The 22,227-nt window shown below is 42.4% G+C and overlaps 1 protein-coding gene across 6 annotated transcripts in view; it reads right to left on the bottom strand.

The window, feature by feature from the left end:
- Positions 1-243: 243 nt before the first annotated feature.
- The window catches only part of LOC115787836 (uncharacterized), a 64,903-nt gene continuing 42,919 nt past the window's right edge, over positions 244-22,227 (bottom strand). For 2 of the 6 annotated variants that reach the window (XM_030740577.1, XM_030740576.1), the window contains 12 exons: positions 21,282-21,560; positions 13,896-13,928; positions 13,753-13,791; positions 9,532-9,564; positions 9,387-9,425; positions 7,076-7,108; positions 6,931-6,969; positions 4,347-4,619; positions 3,348-3,638; positions 2,624-2,908; positions 1,608-1,652; positions 244-1,116 (listed from right to left, as the gene is read on the bottom strand). In XM_030740577.1, the coding sequence (XP_030596437.1) occupies positions 1,046-1,116; positions 1,608-1,652; positions 2,624-2,908; positions 3,348-3,638; positions 4,347-4,619; positions 6,931-6,969; positions 7,076-7,108; positions 9,387-9,425; positions 9,532-9,564; positions 13,753-13,791; positions 13,896-13,928; positions 21,282-21,560 (1,460 nt within the window). In that variant the 3' untranslated portion in view covers positions 244-1,045. The remainder of the gene's footprint in view (positions 1,117-1,607; positions 1,653-2,623; positions 2,909-3,347; positions 3,639-4,346; positions 4,620-6,930; positions 6,970-7,075; positions 7,109-9,386; positions 9,426-9,531; positions 9,565-13,752; positions 13,792-13,895; positions 13,929-21,281; positions 21,561-22,227) is intronic. The other 4 variants (XM_030740578.1, XM_030740579.1, XM_030740580.1 and 1 more) reach the window with 4 other exon arrangements.

Below are 22,227 nucleotides of genomic sequence, written 5' to 3' on the forward strand. Positions count from 1 at the left end.
GACAGGCTGCCGACATGTCCAGGTGTACACCGCCTCTCGCCCTATGACATCTGGGATAGGCTCCAGCTCACCTGTGACCCTAAACTGAAATGGAAGAAGATAAAAGGAAGGAACTCCTCAAGCTGTAAAGTTGGTTAAAAACTGACGACTAAATCACAACTTCACTCAGAACATTTTACAGGTAAAAACACATTACTGAGAACATATTAAACTCCACCATAAGAAGTGATTGTAACAGAAAAATAACAAGTGAAATAAAAATTTTATTTGAACTCATGAATGATATAATTCACAGATAATAAGTTGAGATCATTTCTTCAAAAGAAAAAATATAAAAATATCAACTTTCATTACATTTGCTTCTTTAACATTATGTCTGAAACACTTTGAAAAATAATTTGAAAAATATGACTCATGATTTAACACATAATGACATTTTAGGATTACAGGAGAATTATATGCAGAAAGTCATATAGCATATATTTTGATTTATAAAAAACTTTACTGTAAAAAACCGAATTGATTCAAATTTTGTCTACAGGAACATTTTCTATTGTTTTATACATTCATATATTGTCCTGCAACAGACTTTTAAACATTTTCTTCTGCTTGACTCTGAATCAAACTGCTGCACTAAGCAGGTTTTCAGGCTTCAGGTCTTTCACATTATCCAGTTTATATGAACCTGCAGCAGAAACCTGATCTTAAATGTTTGGCTTTGAGTAAAACCAAAAACACGTTTTCAGGTTGACCAAGCCTCCCTCTAAGTTTAAAAAACCCCTGAACTGAGGTAACCCGCCTGAGCTATGATTTATTAAACCTGATCAAAACAAGCTCATTTAAATTTCACTGTAACAAGGGATCAGTTTAAAGGAGCATTAAGACTCAAAATAATTGAAATCAAAAGAATCTAATTTTTACTGCTGATCCATCAGTTTTCTGATCTGCAAAATACAACAAAATCAAAACATGTGACACCTCATAGTCTCCATGCTGTGCATGCTGGTAAATCCTTTCTGTGCTCTTATGGAAGTTCTTGGCATCTTCAGAACGTCAGCTGGACAGGCTCCAGCAGGACTCTGGCTGAATCCGGGGCCGGGTTGTCGGAGTCATCGGCTGCAGGGATGAACAGCAGTGTTATTTTCTGTGTAGATCAGCACTGAGACCCAGCTGCTCTGGCTTGTTCTTGTATTTTTATTTTTGCAAACCTGCATTCATAGCTGTAGGAACATGTTCATGTTAGGTTTCCTGTGATGAGGACCCAGAATGAGGAAGGTAGTGCTCATAAAAAAAGAGCCGCATAAATGATATATACTGTAAAATTTTGATTGGTTATACATGTTTGCATGTTTTCTTACTTTATACAGTATTGCATCTATGAATGTATACTCATCTAATTAAACATACAGAAAATATAAGTGAAAAAAACAGACAGGGACGGGTCAAAATAAATCATTTAGTTAGCAGTTGTGGACTTGCATCTTGTTTATGGCCTCACCAGGATTCTACTTTCATTAAAACTCCAATTCAGCAACATCATGAAAACACACAGGAGTTTCTCCAGGTGGACTTTTTAACCGGTGCAGCTTTAAATCAAAGATACTTACAGGAAACAGCAGAGTCAGAGCCGGAGTCAGTGGAGCTTCGAGAGTCTGTGAAAGAAAGAAATGTATTCAAGTGGAACATGTGAGGGAAATATGTTAAAAAAATCCTTTAGTAAAAAAACAATATAATAAAATTAATGAATATGACATATTTATGCATCACTGCACAGTGCAAAAAACACACATACACACACCTAAGACTTAAAAAAACCTTCAGTCTGAATGCAGCGTGGCGCCAGGTCACTGTTTTTTATGGATGATGTGGCTGCTGATAGAAGCAGCAGGATGAACTGTGAAGTGCACAGGGCTGTACTCTCTGCTCAGGTTCAGACAGAGCTTCACAAAGCAGATGATAACGAGCCAAAGCAAACTGCAAAAGCAACCCAAGAGTTTCTCAAAGCAAAGAAATGGGATATTCTTCAATGGCCGAGTCAGTCGCCTGACAGCCCAAGAGAGCAGCTTTTCAGTTCCTGAAGACAAAACTGGAGGCAGAGACCCAGAAACAAGCAGCAGCTGAAGGCAACTCAGAGGAGGAGACGCAGCATTTGGTGACATGCATGGGTTCCAGACTTCAGGCAGTCACCGACTGCAAACGATCTTCATTCAAAAATTAAAACAATCTTTATATGCTTGTGTTAGTTTTTTCCAATGACTTCTGAGCCTCTAAAAATTATGTCTGTGTATAAAAATGCTGTAATTCCTAAACACTTATTGCAGTATTTTTGTTGAACCCCTTGAATTAAAGCTGAAGGGCTGCACAACAAACACGTATTGGTTATTTGATCCACTGTGGTGGTGTACAGAAGCAGAACTACAAAAGCTGTGTTTTTATCTACCCTAACTCTACAATCACACACGCAGGTTCAGGCCAATAACTGATTCTGAATTCAAGCATTGGTCTGAACAAAAAACAGACTGTGATCAGAAAACTGATGATGCAGGGATCTGCTGTTCCCTATTATAACTTAAAAAAAAGAAGAATGACAAACGGAAATATAAAAATGATAAAGGTTTCTTACCCCAAACCCTGTTAATGCTCACATTCGATGCCCCATGAATGACTTCACAGCTGTATGCAGACAGGTCAGACCTTAAAACCTCCACCTGCTCTCTTCTCTGGAAGGTGTCGTCTTCATTTGGACGAACTACTGAGCTCATCAGGCCGTCCTCTACAGTTAGGACACTCTCATTCTTCTTGATCCTCAGGACGATGTCTGTCGGGTAGAAGCCTGTGACGAGGCACGTCAGCCTGACGTTTGTGTCCTCCGTGGAGTTCTCTGCAGACAGGTACACCTCGGGCGGAGCTGGAAAGATAAAATGTAAAGAGGTGTATGCGGGGTGGTTCAACACACATGAAACTATACTGTACTTCTATTTGTTAGTGTGTAAGCATATCTTCATGCTGGACATGAGTAATAAACTCCTGGTATGGGTGTTTTCTTTTGGGGTCTTTTGCAGAATGATATGGATTTGCCCATTCTCTCTGCTAATGCCAATCATATTTGGTGTCATTTATTGGATTGGATGATTGAAGTCAGTAGAAACAATTAACAATTTATTTATACAAGTGTTTCTGCCCACAGCAAAAATGCACACGTGTGAGTGTGTGTGTGTGTACCTTGATGGTGATTGAACCTAGTGTTTGGAATCAGCCACAGCATGAAGCAGTTGGCACAAAGCCACCACTCTAAAGTCTAAAATAATAAATATGAAAATACAGAAACCATTTGGTGTCATTCATACAGGTGTTTCTTGGGTGCTGTTCCTCATAAGTCACAAACTTGCTCAGCCAATCAATGCACTCATTCTCCAGGTAGCCCTTGGTGTACTCTGTCAGGACCCGGACACCATCCCACTTCCTCTTGGTGGGTTCTGCCTCCTTAATCGAGGTGACCCAGACCCCATTTTTCTCATCGAAGGACAGGAAGTCGTTTCCATCGTAGCTGTACATGTCCAAGCCACGGACATACTTGAGTGTGCCGTCAGGCTGTGTTTCACCCTCACAGCCGTGCATCCACTGAAGAACATGAAGGTCTGAAAGGCAGGAGAGTGAAATAAATAAAAAAAGAACAATAAATTGGCAAATAAAAATTCAGAGGAGATGAGATGAAGTGTGTGAAGCCAGAGCACCTCATTAACAATTTTCATTTCAGTAAATATGTAAATGAGCAGGGATAACTCTGATTTCAAGTTGAACAATTTTTCTATAAAAAGATTATTTTTTGGTGTAATTCTGATCCTTTCTGCAGGGTTAGGGCTTAGTGGATCTTACCTTAGTCATTTTTTGCAAATTATTTTAAGGTCTGCATTTATGAGTAAGATTGGGCAGCAGCTGGATGGGAGTGTGGGGTCTTTGCCTGGTTTAATAAACAGGCTAATGTTAGCCTGTTAATGTTAATGTGAGTTAATTTTCGGAGATAGTGTGTGATCTTTCTGAATCTGAGTCACCATTCTGAAAAAAGCAGGTGCTAGCTCAGCCCAAAATTCTTTATAAAACTCTGCTGGAAAACCATCTGGACCCAGGGCTTTATTATTCGGAAGATGCTGTAGGGCTTCATGGAATTCAGAGGTGAATTCAGAGCGCAACCTGTTCATCATTTAGATTTGGTATATTTATATTGTTAAGAAATTCTATATACAGTACCAGACAAACGGTGTGTCCAAACCTTTGACTGTATGACTGGTACTGGTACTGTATGCTGAAGCATTTTTCTATAGGGGTTAGGGTTTAGTGGATCTTACCTGAGTCATTCTGCCTCATTCGCTCCATCAAGATTCCGATGTTGACCTTGAACCACTGCTCCTTGCTCTTACGGGACTGTGTACCTCTTTCCCAGTAATCAGCAGGTAAACGCTCTCTCATCCACTCCTGCCTGGGAACTTTTACCCGTTTCTCACTGTCATAGTAGTCAATAATCCTGTCATCCAGCAAACCCATGGCTGTGAACTGGTGGATCCCTGGGAGTCCAACAGGTTTGGAGAGTGCTGTGTAGATGTAAGTGAGTGAACGACTGTCTGAAAGGTAGGAAAACATAGAAGGATAAGACCTTCTCTCAAGCATAACATTATGACCATTGACAGGTGAAGTGAAGAACACTAATTATCTCTTCATAACACTCCTCCATGAATCACCACCTTATTGTGGTGGAGGGGTTTGTGTGTCTCAGTGATCCCAGGAGCTAGGTTGTCCAGGAGCTTTTGTCCCCTGGTAGGATTTCCCATGGAAAATTGTTCCTGAGTGAGGGGCCAGACAAAGACCAACCCTATAGGACAACCCCCTATGAAACACACATCAAAAGAACAGTTTTTCCTGACCAGTTTGTCCTGATCGGGATAGAATTTCCAGGGCTCCACCCTGGAGCCAGGACTGGGAAAGAAGCTCAAGAGAGAGAATCTGGCAGCTTCCTGTGGTGCCCAGTCTGGCACAGCCCAAAGCAGAGACAAGGGCCTGAAAGAGCTGCTTCCCTGCGCTTTTGGGCCAAAGAACAGGTCCTGACTGTTGTTGGTGCGTACGCACCAAATAACAGTTCAGATTACCCAGCTATCTTGGAGTCACCGGGCAGGGTGGACTGTGTTCTGCACCTCCATTGTTAAGGCTGCTGCAAGGAGATGCAGTTGCAAGTTGCTTGGTGCCTGTCGTGGTGGTAATGCCTGACCCAAAGGTGAAGGGAGCCACCAAGCTGAAGAAGGAGTCCTGTTAGGCTTGGTTAGCCTGTGGGACTTCAGAGACAGCTGATGGTACCGGTAGGTCAAGTAGAACACGGCTTGGGCGGTCGATGAAGCAAAAACTCAGGTGTAGGAGGAGTTTGGTGAGGCCATGGAAAAAAGACTTTTGGATGGCCTCAAAGTGATTCTGGCAAACTCAGGAGAGGGAGCAGTGCTCTACTTACACGGTATATGGTGCAGGTGGGGTGCACGGGAAGAAAGCAAGTCTGCAGAGACAGTGTGATGCTTTGGGCAATGTTCTACTGGGAGACCTTGGGTTCTGCCATCCGTGTGGATCAGTGACGTGCAGTCAGGGGAGGCAGGTGAGTCAGTGCCTCCCCTGTCATCACGACAGGTAAAATACTAACAATGATGAGAGAAAATACATTTTACCACTTGATTTTTCCATAAAACTGTCTTATAGAATTATTTCAATACTTTAATGATCAAAATTGCGGAATTTAGGCACTGCCTGTTCAAACACATGGAAGAAATACGGCGAGCCAGGACAGTGCTGTGCCTCACCTCTGGTGGTGCTGTATCACATACGGTAAATGAAGCAGGCGGTTGGCGCATGCCCGTTGCTGTCTCTCTTTATATCGCCAAGATACATGTTTGCTTACACATGTGCTGCACGTGCTGATGTTCCACAGTCTGTCTAATATACTGAATGAATGTTTATTCTTTGTGATCGGTCATAAATGCACGGTGAAGATACACAGGGTGAGGCAGAGAGGGCAGTGCTGTCCCAGCAGCAGGATAGGCAAATTGACTTCATTTTCAAATAAAGGTAAGATAATACATTTTTTTAAATTTAATTAAAAAGAGAACCCCACCCCCACCCCCAAAACAAGTTTGACCTTACAATAAATATTTTGTTTTTCTTGCCATCATTGTTGAACAGTATGGACTTGATTAAAGCATAATTAATCATTAGCATAATTCAAATTGAAATATAAGCTTCTGTTTTGGGTTCATATATGTAAACTTCCAACTTCAGACGAGTCAGTGCCTCACTGCCACACATCATTGATGTGGATATTATGTTGACATGTACCACCTACCTAAAGCATTGCTGCAGACCATGTAAACCCTTTTGTGGAAACTGTATTCCCTGATGGCTGTGGCCTCTTTGGGCACCCTGCCACAGAACAAAAATGGTTCAGGAATAGTTTGAGGAACACAACAATGAGTTTCAGGTGTTGACTTGGCCTCCAAATTCCCCAGATCTCAGTCCAATCAAGCATCTGTGGGACGTGCTGGATAAGCAAGTCCAGTCATGTAAGCCCAAACTCGCAGCTTCAAGAACTTAAAGGATCTGTTGTTAACATCTTGGTGCCGACACCACAGCACACCTTCAGAGGTCTAGTGGAGTCCATGCCTCCATGGGTCAGGGCTGTTCTGGCAGCAAAAGGGGGACCAACACAATATCACACTGGTCGTAAATAGCACCTCAAATTTCTCCTTTGGATATTTGTGACACCTGATATTCTCTAATTTCATCCTAAATAGACAGTACTGTCAATCTGTCCAAGAGTCTATTCAGTTTTTCTGTCTGTCTGTTTTTGTTAATGCTGTAATTAACAGCTGTTCTGGTAGAAATTTATAAAAATGCACTTACTTTTACTTGGTGAAGGAACAAGAACAACAGAAGATCCACCTGTTAAGAAACACAGTGTTAAAATATACAGATACAAAATGAGATAACTTAATACCAATCAATCTCAATAGAGGCAGTTCGAGAGAGAGAGAGCACAGAAGCATACTTGTTGGAGGAACAAGAACAACAGAAGATCCACCTGTTAAAAAAACAGAGGTAAAGAGAGAGTTGAAATATATGGCATCAAATTTTGCATGAACATGAAAGCAAGGATCCATGCAACGTTGCATCAGCTTTTTATCAGGGTGTTGCTGGTGTGCCATAGGGGATATTTTCTTGGCACACTTCACAAAGTTGTCACAAAGCCCAGACCATCTCAAACTGGTTTCTTGAACATGGCTATGAGTTCACTGCAATCAAATGGCTTCCACAGTCACCAGAAGTCAATCCAACAGAGCTCCTTTGGGATGTGCTGGAATGGGAGATTGTCATCATGGAAGCAACCGACAAATCTGCAGCAACTGTGTGATGCTGGTCATGTCAACATAAACAAACTCTCTGAGGAATGTTTCCAACCCCTTGTTTAATCTCTGCCATGAAGTCTATGAACCAGTGCAACCTTGTACTAGCAATATGAACCTAATATGAGGAAATTGCACTACCAGAAGGAAACCTTCAGGCACTCAGGACATCTACAAGTAACTTTGAACCCCACAAGCAAATGGGAACCATGAAGATGCCACGAGGAAAGCTGCAACTGCCAAGTACCTGCAGAGAGTACCTGCAGAGACTACGTGCAGAAAGCAAGTTCTGAAAAGTCAGATGAAGAAGGAGTCCTGTTAGGCTTGGTTAGCCTGTGGGACTTCAGAGACAGCTGATGGTACCGGTAGGTCAAGTGGAACACGGCTTGGGCGGTTGATCAAGCAAAAACTCAGGTGTAGGAGGAGTTTGGTGAGGCCATGGAAAAAAGACTTTTGGCCTCAAAGTGATTCTGGCAAACCATCGGGCAACTCAGGAGAGGGAGCAGTGCTCTACTTACACGGTATATGGTGCAGGTGGGGTGCACGGGAAGAAAGCAAGTCTGCAGAGACAGTGTGATGCTTTGGGCAATGTTCTACTGGGAGACCTTGGGTTCTGCCATCCGTGTGGATCAGTGACGTGCAGTCAGGGGAGGCAGGTGAGTCAGTGCCTCCCCTGTCATCATGACAGGTAAAATACTAACAATGATGAGAGAAAATACATTTTACCACTTGATTTTTCCATAAAACTGTCTTATAGAATTATTTCAATACTTTAATGATCAAAATTGCGGAATTTAGGCACTGCCTGTTCAAACACATGGAAGAAATACGGCGAGCCAGGACAGTGCTGTGCCTCACCTCTGGTGGTGCTGTATCACATACGGTAAATGAAGCAGGCGGTTGGCGCATGCCCGTTGCTGTCTCTCTTTATATCGCCAAGATACATGTTTGCTTACACATGTGCTGCACGTGCTGATGTTCCACAGTCTGTCTAATATACTGGATGAATGTTTATTCTTTGTGATCGGTCATAAATGCACGGTGAAGATACACAGGGTGAGGCAGAGAGGGCAGTGCTGTCCCAGCAGCAGGATAGGCAAATGGACTTCATTTTCAAATAAAGGTAAGATAATATTTTTTTTTTTACATTTATTTAAAAAGAGAACCCCACCCCCACCCCCAAAACAAGTTTGACCTTACAATAAATATTTTGTTTTTCTTGCCATCATTGTTGAACAGTATGGACTTGATTAAAGCATAATTAATCATTAGCATAATTCAAATTGAAATATAAGCTTCTGTTTTGGGTTCATATATGTAAACTTCCAACTTCAGACGAGTCAGTGCCTCACTGCCACACATCATTGATGTGGATATTATGTTGACATGTACCACCTACCTAAAGCATTGCTGCAGACCATGTAAACCCTTTTGTGGAAACTGTATTCCCTGATGGCTGTGGCCTCTTTGGGCACCCTGCCACAGAACAAAAATGGTTCAGGAATAGTTTGAGGAACACAACAATGAGTTTCAGGTGTTGACTTGGCCTCCAAATTCCCCAGATCTCAGTCCAATCAAGCATCTGTGGGACGTGCTGGATAAGCAAGTCCAGTCATGTAAGCCCAAACTCGCAGCTTCAAGAACTTAAAGGATCTGTTGTTAACATCTTGGTGCCGACACCACAGCACACCTTCAGAGGTCTAGTGGAGTCCATGCCTCCATGGATCAGGGCTGTTCTGGCAGCAAAAGGGGGACCAACACAATATCACACTGGTCGTAAATAGCACCTCAAATTTCTCCTTTGGATATTTGTGACACCTGATATTCTCTAATTTCATCCTAAATAGACAGTACTGTCAATCTGTCCAAGAGTCTATTCAGTTTTTCTGTCTGTCTGTTTTTGTTAATGCTGTAATTAACAGCTGTTCTGGTAGAAATTTATAAAAATGCACTTACTTTTACTTGGTGAAGGAACAAGAACAACAGAAGATCCACCTGTTAAGAAACACAGTGTTAAAATATACAGATACAAAATGAGATAACTTAATACCAATCAATCTCAATAGAGGCAGTTCGAGAGAGAGAGAGCACAGAAGCATACTTGTTGGAGGAACAAGAACAACAGAAGATCCACCTGTTAAAAAAACAGAGGTAAAGAGAGAGTTGAAATATATGGCATCAAATATTGCATGAACATGAAAGCAAGGATCCATGCAACGTTGCATCAGCTTTTTATCAGGGTGTTGCTGGTGTGCCATGGGGGATATTTTCTTGGCACACTTCACAAAGTTGTCACAAAGCCCAGACCATCTCAAACTGGTTTCTTGAACATGGCTATGAGTTCACTGCAATCAAATGGCTTCCACAGTCACCAGAAGTCAATCCAACAGAGCTCCTTTGGGATGTGCTGGAATGGGAGATTGTCATCATGGAAGCAACCGACAAATCTGCAGCAACTGTGTGATGCTGGTCATGTCAACATAAACAAACTCTCTGAGGAATGTTTCCAACCCCTTGTTTAATCTCTGCCATGAAGTCTATGAACCAGTGCAACCTTGTACTAGCAATATGAACCTAATATGAGGAAATTGCACTACCAGAAGGAAACCTTCAGGCACTCAGGACATCTACACACAAAAAAATAAAGGTAAATTTTTGTACCCAAAAGGTACTTTTATCAGGAAAGTTCCCTCTAAGTACAGAGATGGACCCTTGGGGTGATTTACTCTGGACCATCAGAGGTACAAAATCACTGGTCAGAGCAAATGGTACAAAAGTGTACCAGTAGAAGTCAGTGTTGGGTGTTTCCTCCCAGATGACAAAAAAGGCGCCAGAAATGTAAAATGGCGGACTCTCCGGTTTTATGCAGCCTGTCCACCGAAGAACTTATTCAAAAAATATCTAAAGCTGGAATAAAAATGAATGAAGACGAGGCAAGAAGATTCAGTGGTAAGTAATCTGACCTATTCATGTTCATGGTCTAACTCAGTCTCCATTCATTTAAAATTTCAGACTAACATGCTAACAGTACCTAGCATGTTGTGTGCACAGGGCGTTACCCAACTTCTCTGCAATTTCAGAATATTAGTATTTTAGTGAAGTACTATCACAAGAGCTAAGTAATTCCATCTTTTTTTGTTTAAGTACTTTGTTTGGGGCTGTGGGGTCTCTTTTAAAGCTCCCTTCAGCTCAGCTACACCATCTATCCTAAAAAAAAAAAACTCAGCGAAATTTACTTGAACTAGAAGCTGCATTTCTAGCTTTTGTTATTTTGGTTAGATTTGAATTACTAGCTGCCTTTAACAATAATAATTGACAATGTGTTTGTGTATTCTACAGTGTATTGATGAGGTTGACAGAATTCACCCTTCAACATCTGCCGTCTGTCATTGTTTCAAAGATGGCTTTGCTGGTGTCTTGCCAAATGTACTTAAGCTTGCACAGGGAAAGTCTGTGCTGGCAAAACAGTACTATGACGCAAGAAAAGATGCCCTGGCTGAAGATCTACCAGGTAGTCACAGTCATCTTGCTAATAAATGTGAAAGTAGATCTGCTGTAGTTACACTCTGTATGATCTTTTTTTCTTTTTCTTTTTTTGCATTTGAGGAATCGACTTAAGGGCTGGACTCATCCTCCTGCCATCCATCTTCAGAGAAAAGATTGAACACTACATCACTTTGGGAAAGGTAGGCATCTGAACTGTAGTAAGATCGTGTTCAAATAAGTGAAGAGGAAAGAAAAATGACTCGAGTAAGGAATTATTTTTACTATATTGATATTTTGATCACCATTTAACATATTTAAAGTTGTATTACTTAATATTTTAAACTTGTAACTTAACACTAAGATTTTAAAATTATTTTACATAAATTAATTGGAACAATGTCTTTTGCTGCTTGGTTATTTATTTATTTTTTATTTTTTTCTTAATTTATATAGAAAGATGCTGCTACACCCTATCCAACCATTCAACTGGTGGATAATAAGTGGAAGACGGTGATGACCAGTGCCGGGCCCAGTCTGGTGAAAGTAGAGTAGATGTTATGTCACTGCACGAGCCTAGGTGAAGCCTTTATAACAGCCTTCAGTATATATTTTGTTTTCAACATTACATTCTTCTGTCTTCTGTTCAGTTCTTGTTTTAAACTGAATGAACTGATTTTAAATTATACATTTTGATAAATAAAGAATATTTTCGTGAATCTAAGGGTTTGTTTTTGTCTCTCAAAGGTACCATTAGCCATGTCGCTCCAGCTGTACCTCATTGGGTACATAATTTGTACCTCTGTAATGGGTACAGTATGGTACCTGTACATAAAGGCACTTATTTGTCACCAGAGGTACAGAAATGTTCTTCTAAAGGTACAGAAAATAAGGTGCAAAATTGTTCCTAGATTTAGAGGTACAATGTTGTACTCCACTAGGGTACAGCTGGAGCGACAAAGCCTTCGTACCTTTTTAGGTCCAATCCTCGTCCCTCTATTTCTTAGTGTGTACAAGTAACTTTGAACCCCACAAGCAAATGGGAACCATGAAGATGCCACGAGGAAAGCTGCAACTGCCAAGTACCTGCAGAGAGTACCTGCAGAGAGTAGGTGCAGAGAGTCCGTGCAGAGAGTACCTGCAGAGACTACGTGCAGAAAGCAAGTTCTGAAAAGTCAGATGAAGAAGGAGTCCTGTTAGGCTTGGTTAGCCTGTGGGACTTCAGAGACAGCTGATGGTACCGGTAGGTCAAGTGGAACACGGCTTGGGCGGTTGATCAAGCAAAAACTCAGGTGTAGGAGGAGTTTGGTGAGGCCATGGAAAAAAGACTTTTGGCCTCAAAGTGATTCTGGCAAACCATCGGGCAACTCAGGAGAGGGAGCAGTGCTCTACTTACACGGTATATGGTGCAGGTGGGGTGCACGGGATAAAGCAAGTCTGCAGAGACAATGTGATGCTTTGGGCAATGTTCTACTGGGAGACCTTGGGTTCTGCCATCCGTGTGGATCAGTGACGTGCAGTCAGGGGAGGCAGGTGAGTCAGTGCCTCCCCTGTCATCACGACAGGTAAAATACTAACAATGATGAGAGAAAATACATTTTACCACTTGATTTTTCCATAAAACTGTCTTATAGTATTATTTCAACACTTTAATGATCAAAATTGCGGAATTTAGGCACTGCCTGTTCAAACACATGGAAGAAATACGGCGAGCCAGGACAGTGCTGTGCCTCACCTCTGGTGGTGCTGTATCACATACGATAAATGAAGCAGGCGGTTGGCGCATGCCCGTTGCTGTCTCTCTTTATATCGCCAAGATACATGTTTGCTTACACTTGTGCTGCACGTGCTGATGTTCCACAGTCTGTCTAATATACTGGATGAATGTTTATTCTTTGTGATCGGTCATAAATGCACGGTGAAGATACACAGGGTGAGGCAGAGAGGGCAGTGCTGTCCCAGCAGCAGGATAGGCAAATTGACTTCATTTTCAAATAAAGGTAAGATAATATTTTTTTTTTTACATTTATTTAAAAAGAGAACCCCACCCCCACCCCCACCCCCAAAACAAGTTTGACCTTACAATAAATATTTTGTTTTTCTTGCCATCATTGTTGAACAGTATGGACTTGATTAAAGCATAATTAATCATTAGCATAATTCAAATTGAAATATAAGCTTCTATTTTGGGTTCATATATGTAAACTTCCAACTTCAGATGAGTCAGTGCCTCACTGCCACACATCACTGATGTGGATATTATGTTGACATGTACCACCTACCTAAAGCATTGCTGCAGACCATGTAAACCCTTTTGTGGAAACTGTATTCCCTGATGGCTGTGGCCTGTTTGGGCACCCTGCCACAGAACAAAAATGGTTCAGGAATAGTTTGAGGAACACAACAATGAGTTTCAGGTGTTGACTTGGCCTCCAAATTCCCCAGATCTCAGTCCAATCAAGCATCTGTGGGACGTGCTGGATAAGCAAGTCCAGTCATGTAAGCCCAAACTCGCAGCTTCAAGAACTTAAAGGATCTGTTGTTAACATCTTGGTGCCGACACCACAGCACACCTTCAGAGGTCTAGTGGAGTCCATGCCTCGATGGGTCAGGGCTGTTCTGGCAGCAAAAGGGGGACCAACACAATATCACACTGGTCGTAAATAGCACCTCAGATTTCTCCTTTGGATATTTGTGACACCTGATATTCTCTAATTTCATCCTAAATAGACAGTACTGTCAATCTGTCCAAGAGTCTATTCAGTTTTTCTGTCTGTCTGTTTTTGTTAATGCTGTAATTAACAGCTGTTCTGGTAGAAATTTATAAAAATGCACTTACTTTTACTTGGTGAAGGAACAAGAACAACAGAAGATCCACCTGTTAAGAAACACGGTGTTAAAATATACAGATACAAAATGAGATAACTTAATACCAATCAATCTCAATAGAGGCAGTTCGAGAGAGAGAGCACAGAAGCTTACTTGTTGGAGGAACAAGAACAACAGAAGATCCACCTGTTAAAAAAACAGAGGTAAAGAGAGAGTTGAAATATATGGCATCAAATATTGCATGAACATGAAAGCAAGGATCCATCCAACGTTGCATCAGCTTTTTATCAGGGTGTTGCTGGTGTGCCATAGGGGATATTTTCTTGGCACACTTCACAAAGTTGTCACAAAGCCCAGACCATCTCAAACTGGTTTCTTGAACATGGCTATGAGTTCACTGCAATCAAATGGCTTCCACAGTCACCAGAAGTCAATCCAACAGAGCTCCTTTGGGATGTGCTGGAATGGGAGATTGTCATCATGGAAGCAACCGACAAATCTGCAGCAACTGTGTGATGCTGGTCATGTCAACATAAACAAACTCTGAGGAATGTTTCCAACCTCTTGTTTAATCTCTGCCATGAAGTCTATGAACCAGTGCAACCTTGTACTAGCAATATGAACCTAATATGAGGAAACTGCACTACCAGAAGGAAACCTTCAGGCACTGGGGACATCTACAAGTAACTTTGAACCCCACAAGCAAATGGGAACCATGAAGATGCCACGAGGAAAGCTGCAACTGCCAAGTACCTGCAGAGAGTAGGTGCAGAAAGCAAGTTCTGAAAAGTCAGCTGAATGGGAAGGACAAGATTTGGGCAGTCAGGGCCTCTACCCTGCCAGTCATCAGATACCATCAGATATACAAATGCCTGTGTGTGTGTGTGTGTGTGATGCACAATCAAACACACTGAAGCCACTGCTCTTCTAACGTGGAGCTAGTGACTATAAAATGTAGACCTTTCTATCTGCCTAGTGAATTTTCTGTCATCCTCATCACAGCAGTGTATATCCTGCCCAGTGCAAATGCCAGAGAAGCCCTAAATCAGTCATACTCATCTCACGGCCCGCGGGCCAAATCCGGCCCGTGATTGGCTGGTGACCGGCCCGTGGCCATTTCTTGTAATTGCTCAAAATTAAAATAATTTACACGTTTTCCCTTTTATTGTGTAACAAATGCTGAATAATTCCCCCTTGTGTTCACAAAGGGAACTGTCTGTAAGACGAGTCCTCTGAATCATTAGTTTGTACACGGCCCTTTAGGTCCCAATGATTTGGGCCTTTAAGGTAGTGAACAGTTTGCGCAGGTCAAGAATCACTGTTGATCTGCGAGGAAAAGACGTGTCCTTAAATGAATATCTTGGCAAAAAATGAGTGAGGTTAGTAAGCGGAGAAAGGTTGACGTCGAAAACAGACAGTTTAATAACAAATGGACAGATGATTTTGCATTCATTTTGCCACCTCATGCCAACGCAAAACCGTTGTGTTTAATTTGCCAAAAGACAGTTGCCGTATGCAAAGTTGCTAACATTAAGCGGCATTACGAGTCAAAACATGCTAGCTTCAGTGCAGCTTTCCCGGTTGGTAGCATTGCACGAAAAGACAAGACTGAGGCCTTAAAGTTGTCTTATGCTACCACATCAACAATCTTGACGACTTCCACTACTGCTGCTGAAAAAGCCACCGCTGCTTCACTGCGTGTAACCTGGGAGCTGGCTAAAAAGGGCAAGCCATTTGTGGACGCTGAGCTTTTGAAAGTGTGCACATTGGGAATCGTGGAGGAGTTGTTTGCCGGTGACAAACACAAAGAGGACATCGTTAACCGCGTGAAGCAGGTTCAGCTTTCGGATTCAACGGTGGCACAGAGACTAGAAACTTTGTATGAGGACAGTTTTTCTACTTTACTTGCTGAACTGAAGTGTGTGGATTACATGTCAATAGCTATGGACGAGTCTACAGATGCAACAGACACTGCACAGCTGTCCGTGTTTGTGAGGTATTTTAACGGGGAGCTTTTCAAAGAGGAGCTGCTGTGCCTTTTTCCCATCAAGAGCAGTGCAACAGGTGAGGCCATGTACAATTCTATGAAAAGTTTCTTTGATAAGAATTCTCTGGAGCTGGATAAAATCAACCTCCTTGTAACTGACGGTGGGCCATCTATGATAGGACGAGAGAGGGGCTTAGCATCACGTCTCATAGCGGACCACCCCACAGTTAGTTCACTACACTGCATCATTCACCAGACGGTGTTGTGTGCCAAACTGTCTGGTGAAATGAAAGGAGTGATGGACACAGTGATCAAAATTGTAAATCACATTCGCTCAACTTCAAGTTTACAGCACCGGCTTTTCAAAATGCTACTACAGGAGCAAGAAGCTCAATATTCAGACCTACTACAGCACAATGATGTCAGATGGCTGAGTAGGGGGCGAGTCCTACAGCGCTTCTTTGCACTGCGCAAAGAAATCACAGAATTTCTTTCCGGTCAAAAAACAAAGAAAGCAGATGAGTTCTCTCAGTTTATGCAAGATCAGGAATCTGTGGCTCTGGTTGCATTTCTGTGTGATATCACTAATCACTTGAACCATCTTAACCTGCAGCTCCAAGGTGGGGATTCGGATGTGGGAGAGCTCTTTGAAAAGTGAGCGCTTTTCAGACAACCTTGGGCGTATTCGTGACGGACATAGCCCTCTATGTCCGTCACGAAAAAACTTCACTTCCCTACCCTGCGTGATGTTCCTACAAATGGGATTGTGCTGTCACGAATGGTAGCACTGTTAAAAAATCTGTCAGAGAACTTCAGATCGCGGCTTCACAACTTCAAAATCCCACAGCAACTGCTACTGTTTGTGCGCAACCCGTTCGCCGTTGCTGTCACCGGGAGCTGCCCAGCAGAGGCAAAAAACGCTGTGCCTGCTATCAGTGAGGGCGCTTTCCAGCTGGAACTGGTCCAGATGCAGGCTAATGATGTCCTAAAAGCCAAGTTCAGAGAGGAGAGACTGTGTGAATTTTGGGCACACTCTGTTCATCAGTATCCGAACTCTAAAAGACTCGCTATATACATTTTGACAATGTTCGGATCCACTTACATATGCGAGTCGGGGTTTTCAGTGATGAATCTAATTAAGGACAAAAAGCGCAATAGACTCACCGACTCACATGTCAACCATATTGCCTTGATCTCTCAGAAACCAAACTTCAGTAAGCTCTCAAAGGAAATGAGATGTTACCTCACATTAAGCATGTAGTCAATAACTAATAGTATGTGATGCATGAAGAGGTTAAAACATAAACATCTGATTACATACCTGTGCTGTCTGTTCCAAACTTTAAAATAACTGAAATATAGTAAAGCAGCTTTTTTAAAAAAATTGTATTTCTGAACTTTTCCTACATTTGGTGGCTTGCACTGTGCAGTTATGTGTTTAATATATTTTATAAACAGCTTTTACACCAAAAGAGCTGAAATATGTTCATTCTATGCCTAAGAATTGTTAATAATCATTTTCATTTTTGAATTTGTCCAATATTTGCCTGCATAATAGGAAACGTTCCAGCTATGCTGTTCAAGATGGTTCAAAATATATCTTGCTGAATTGCAGTGGAGCTAATAAAATGCATCAAAATATGAGCACAAGCTATCAGTCTTTTTTAAAGTTTGCTCATTTTATATGAATGTAGTTTAATGACTGGCCCTCGGCCACTTCTCATTTTCCAAATGTGGCCCTCGGCTAGATCAAGTTGAGTATCCCTGCCCTAAATGTTCTCCACCACTCCATCAGTGAACTGCAATCTGCACATCCAGAGCGAGTTTTCATTGTGGCTGGAGACCTCAGTCAGACCAGGATGAAAACTGTACTCCCTCACTTCCACCAGTATGTGAAATCTGCAACACACTGGATCAGGCTTACTGCAACATCAAAGAGACAGCACCCCACCCCCACCTGGGCTCCTCTGACCATAGATATACATACATTGAAGGGGGGGCCTGTTGCTGTGACATGTCAGCGTGTTCGCCATATTGGACGTGGCAGATCTGCGCTGAAAACGAAGTGAATGGACTGAACTTCATAAAGTGCCTTTCTACAAAGTTCTTCAAGTTAATGCGTCTTATTCACACATTCAAATATGCACTAATATATACTGGGAAACTGACAGGTACCAAAAATAACTTTCTCTGATAATCCAAGCATGATTAGGGTACACCATCAAACCAGTGTGTGTATTTCTAATGTTTTTATGAGTGTTTACAGCTTCCGATGATAAATGTCTACAATAACCAGATCCTGACATGTAGATACAACATATGTGGGTTTTCTGAACTTAAAACAAGCATTTTTATATTCAGTGATATTTTATCAATTTAAGGATTATTAATGACATAAAGACAAAAGAAATTCCATGTATGTCCTGGCTGCTAGCATCTTGCACCCTGCTGTTATGTGCTGGATTGTCTCAGCGGCATCTCTGCATAGCCTGCACCTGGGGTCTTGCCTGGTGCAGTAGACCCCAACCTCTGTCAATCTTGTGCTCAGAGCTCGTTCCTGTGCTGCCATGATTAGTGCCTCTGTGCTGTCTGTCAGTCCAGCTTTGTCCAGTCATTGGTAGGATTTTTCAATATCAGCCACTTCTTCTATCTGCAGGTGGTACATGCCGTGCAGAGGCCTGTCCTTCCATGACTTCTTAGGACTTACCTTACTCTCTGCAGGTACTTGGAAGTTGCAGCTTTCCTAGCGGCCACTTCATTGAGTCGGCCTACAGGATGGAGGTCAAACGTCTGGCGTCCTGGTGCAGCCACAATAACCTGGTACTGAACGCCCAGAAGACAGTGGAGATTATAGTGGACTTTAGGAAGCACACAGCCCCTCTACCCTCCATCATCCTGACTGACACCCCCATCACCACAGTGGACTCTTCTCGCTTCCTGGGAACTACCATCACCCAGGACCTCAAGTGGGAGCCCACCATCACCTCTGTCATCAAAAAGGCCCAGCAGAGGATGTACTTCCTGCGGCAGTTGAAGAAATTCAACTTGCCAGCAAGGACCATGGTGCAGTTCTATACTGCCATCATTGAGTCCATCCTCACCTCCTCCATCACTGTGTGGTACGCTGGAGCCACCACTAGGGACAAACAGAGACTACAGCGCGTTGTGCACTCTGCTGAGAAGGTGATTGGCTGTAACCTCCCATCTCTCCAGGACCTGTACACCTCCAGGACACTGGGGCGTGCAGGTCGGATCACAGCCGACCACTCTCACCCTGGGCACAGACTTTTTGACCCTCTCCCCTCAGGCAGGAGGCTACGGTCCATACGGACCAGAACCTCCCGCCATAAGAACAGTTTCTTCCCCTCTGCTGTTGGACTCATGAACAATTACCCTAAGACTGTTACCACCACCCTCCACAAACGCTGATGACCCTATGTCTATGCACCTGTCTGACTGCACTGATGTACATATTAGTGGAATATAGTCTACATTCTTCTATCTTTTAATTAGTCTCTGCACTGTATATTTTGTAATTTTGTAATATTGTGCTATAGTTATAGCTCTAATATCTCTGTATATTTGCAATTTGTATACTTGTATATTGTCTTATAGTTTTTATACTTATTTGTTTTTTTTCTGTAAGCACGAAGTACCGCAGCAATTTCCTAATGCTGTGAACCTGTTCACCCATATGGCAATAAAAACCTTCTGATTCTGATTCTGATTCTGATTGTTCCCATTTGCCTGTGGGATCTCAAGGTACTTGTAGCTATCTTTGATGTCTGCAATGTTGCCTTCTGGTAGTGCAATCCCCTCAGTTCTGACTACTTTTTCTCTCCTAGTTACCATCTGACTACACTTCTCCAGTCTGAATGACATTCTGATATTGCTGTAGATCCTGGTGGTGTGGATCAGTGACTTGATGTCTCGTTCACTCTTAGCGTACAGCTTGATGTCATCCATGTAGAGGAGGTTGCTGATATTTGTTCCATTCTGGTATCCGTAGCAAGTCTTGTTGATGACCTGGCTGAGGGGATTCAGGCCTATGCAGAACAACAGTGGGGACAGAGCATCTCCTTGGTAAATCCTGCACTTGATGTTGACTTGTGCACTTGGCTTGAAGTTGGCCTATAGTGTTGTTCTCCCACTTAGTTCTTGCCCGGTTGATCTTATATAGTTCTAGGCATTCCAGGATCCATGTGTGCAGCATCGAGTCATAGGCTTTCTGGTAGTCAATCCAGGCGGGGCACAGGTTGGCCAGTCTGGTCTTACAGTCTCGAGTGACTGCTTCATCTACCAGTAGCTGATGTTTTGCTCCCCTGGTCCTCTGCCAATTCCTTTCTGGGCCCCGCTCATGTATTGTGCCACGTGCCTGCTCATCCCTGACAGGAATTTTCATGTTGTGCTGCGGCAGGTTATGGGCTGAAAGTTGGATGGGACTGGTCCCTTCTGGGGGTCCTTGGGGATCAGGCCCGTCCGGCCTTCAGTCAGCTATTCTGAGTGTGTCTTAGCCCCTAGCAGCTGGTTCATTTGTGTTGCCAGGTGCTTGTGGATTGCAGTTAGCTTCTTTAGTCATTAGGTGTGTATCATGTTAGGGCCTGGTGTTGTCCAGATCTTCCAGAAGTGGCCAAAGTACTGAAGTTCTGTGCTTAAGTAGAAGTACATGTACTTGTGTTAAAAACTACTCTGGTAAAAGTTAAAGTACTGGTTCAACTTCTGTACTTAAATAAAAGTAAAAAAGTACCGGCTCTGAAATCTACTCGAAGTAAGGAAGTAAAAATAGCTCTATGGAGGACGTTTCTACCTGTTTCTTACATCTTTCTCCATCTGAGTGAAGTTATCGCTCATTCTTTGCTCTCCCTGAAATACAGCAGCTGTTCTTTTAGCTAGAAGACACACTGTGTGACAAATTGCACACACTTTTTGTGCTTTATGTTTTCTGTCACTCATTTTCCTCACAGTTCCGGCGTGCAGCTTCTATGTAAATTGCAACTTCCTCCAGCCTTGTTGGGGGTGCTTTTCTCATATTGTTCCCCTGCCACTGAGAGTACACCTTGGATGGTTCGGTGGAGAACATCTGGTTTATTCTTCTGGCTTCTATCTGTCTCGTATACCTTTTCGGGCAACTAGCCAAGGCTGTGAGTCTTTGCTTGGCAGTTTCTAAGGCCTCAGGTATGGACAGCCTGTTGTGTAGTTGTGGTAGGCATAAGTAGACACAAGATGAGAACTGGGAGATGCGAGTGCAGCACTACGGACTATATATATATATATATATATATATATATATATATATATATATATATATATATATTTGTACTCTGCACTACACTGTATGACTGCTGCTGTTCCTCCAAAAAGAATCTGAGCCTATAGCAACGCAATTTTATTCTAATGCGCACTGTATGCTGTAATTTTGAATGACAAAGTCTGTCTATGTCTATGAATTTCAGGGCCTGAATATATTAATAATGGATTCTGAATTCAAACATGGGTCCAAAAAAGATAAAAAAACAACAGAAGTTTGACAAAAACAATAATAAGTTTCTTACCCCAATTAATGCTCACATTCGATGCCTCATGAATGACTTCACAGCTGTATGCAGACAGGTCAGACCTTAAAACCTCCACCTGGTCTCTTCTCTGGAAGGTGTCGTCTTCATTTTGACGAAATCCTGAGCTCATCAGGCCGTCCTCTCCAGCTAGGATATTCTCATTCTTCTTGATCCTCAGGACGATGTCTGCCGGGTAGAAGCCTGTGGCGAGGCACGTCAGCCTGACGTTTGTGTCCTCCATGGAGTTCTTTGCCAACAGGTACACCTCAGGTGGAGCTGGAAAGAGAAAATGTGAAGAGCTCAACACACAACAACTATCTCTGTACCTAGACTGAATCAATCACAACTATTACTGAAAACAGACACACTGCTGACACTAAAACCAGCAACACATTTCTAATGACACATTCCAAACCCTGTTTTATGGACAAGCATTTCAAGTAAAAATATTACTGGATATTACAGGTTACAAGTCAAGTATTCTTTAAAGATAACCCCAAAGAGCTGTGGCAGACTTGTGACATGCTAGCATTTAGTTTAGTTTTTGAGTTCTACACAAAAGTGTTTAGCATCTGTAGTCTCTGAGTTTTGCACGTGTCTGCTGTTTCTTCAGCAGCATCTGATCACACCGCCAGGGTACCGATGGACGATGATGTCGGGCCAATCAAAGAACTTTAGAGCTCATTTTCTCACTGATGCATGAAATTCTTGCCATGCTATCGTTTTGTGTTGCATGGTGTGCATGGGCACACACACACACAGGTTTGTGCCTGGACTTCTGCATGGTTTGAAATCAGAGTGGGTGTGTGTGTGTGTGTGTGTGAGTGTGTGTGTGTGTGTGTGTGTGTGTGTGTGTGTGTGAGAAAGAGAATGGTTATATTACAGTGACATTACATAGAGTGACCAAGCACTTGGAAAGGCACTCGTTCATTTATCTCCTCTT

The sequence above is a fragment of the Archocentrus centrarchus genome, chromosome 11, assembly GCF_007364275.1.
Source record: "Archocentrus centrarchus isolate MPI-CPG fArcCen1 chromosome 11, fArcCen1, whole genome shotgun sequence".
Lineage (NCBI taxonomy): Eukaryota > Metazoa > Chordata > Actinopteri > Cichliformes > Cichlidae > Archocentrus > Archocentrus centrarchus.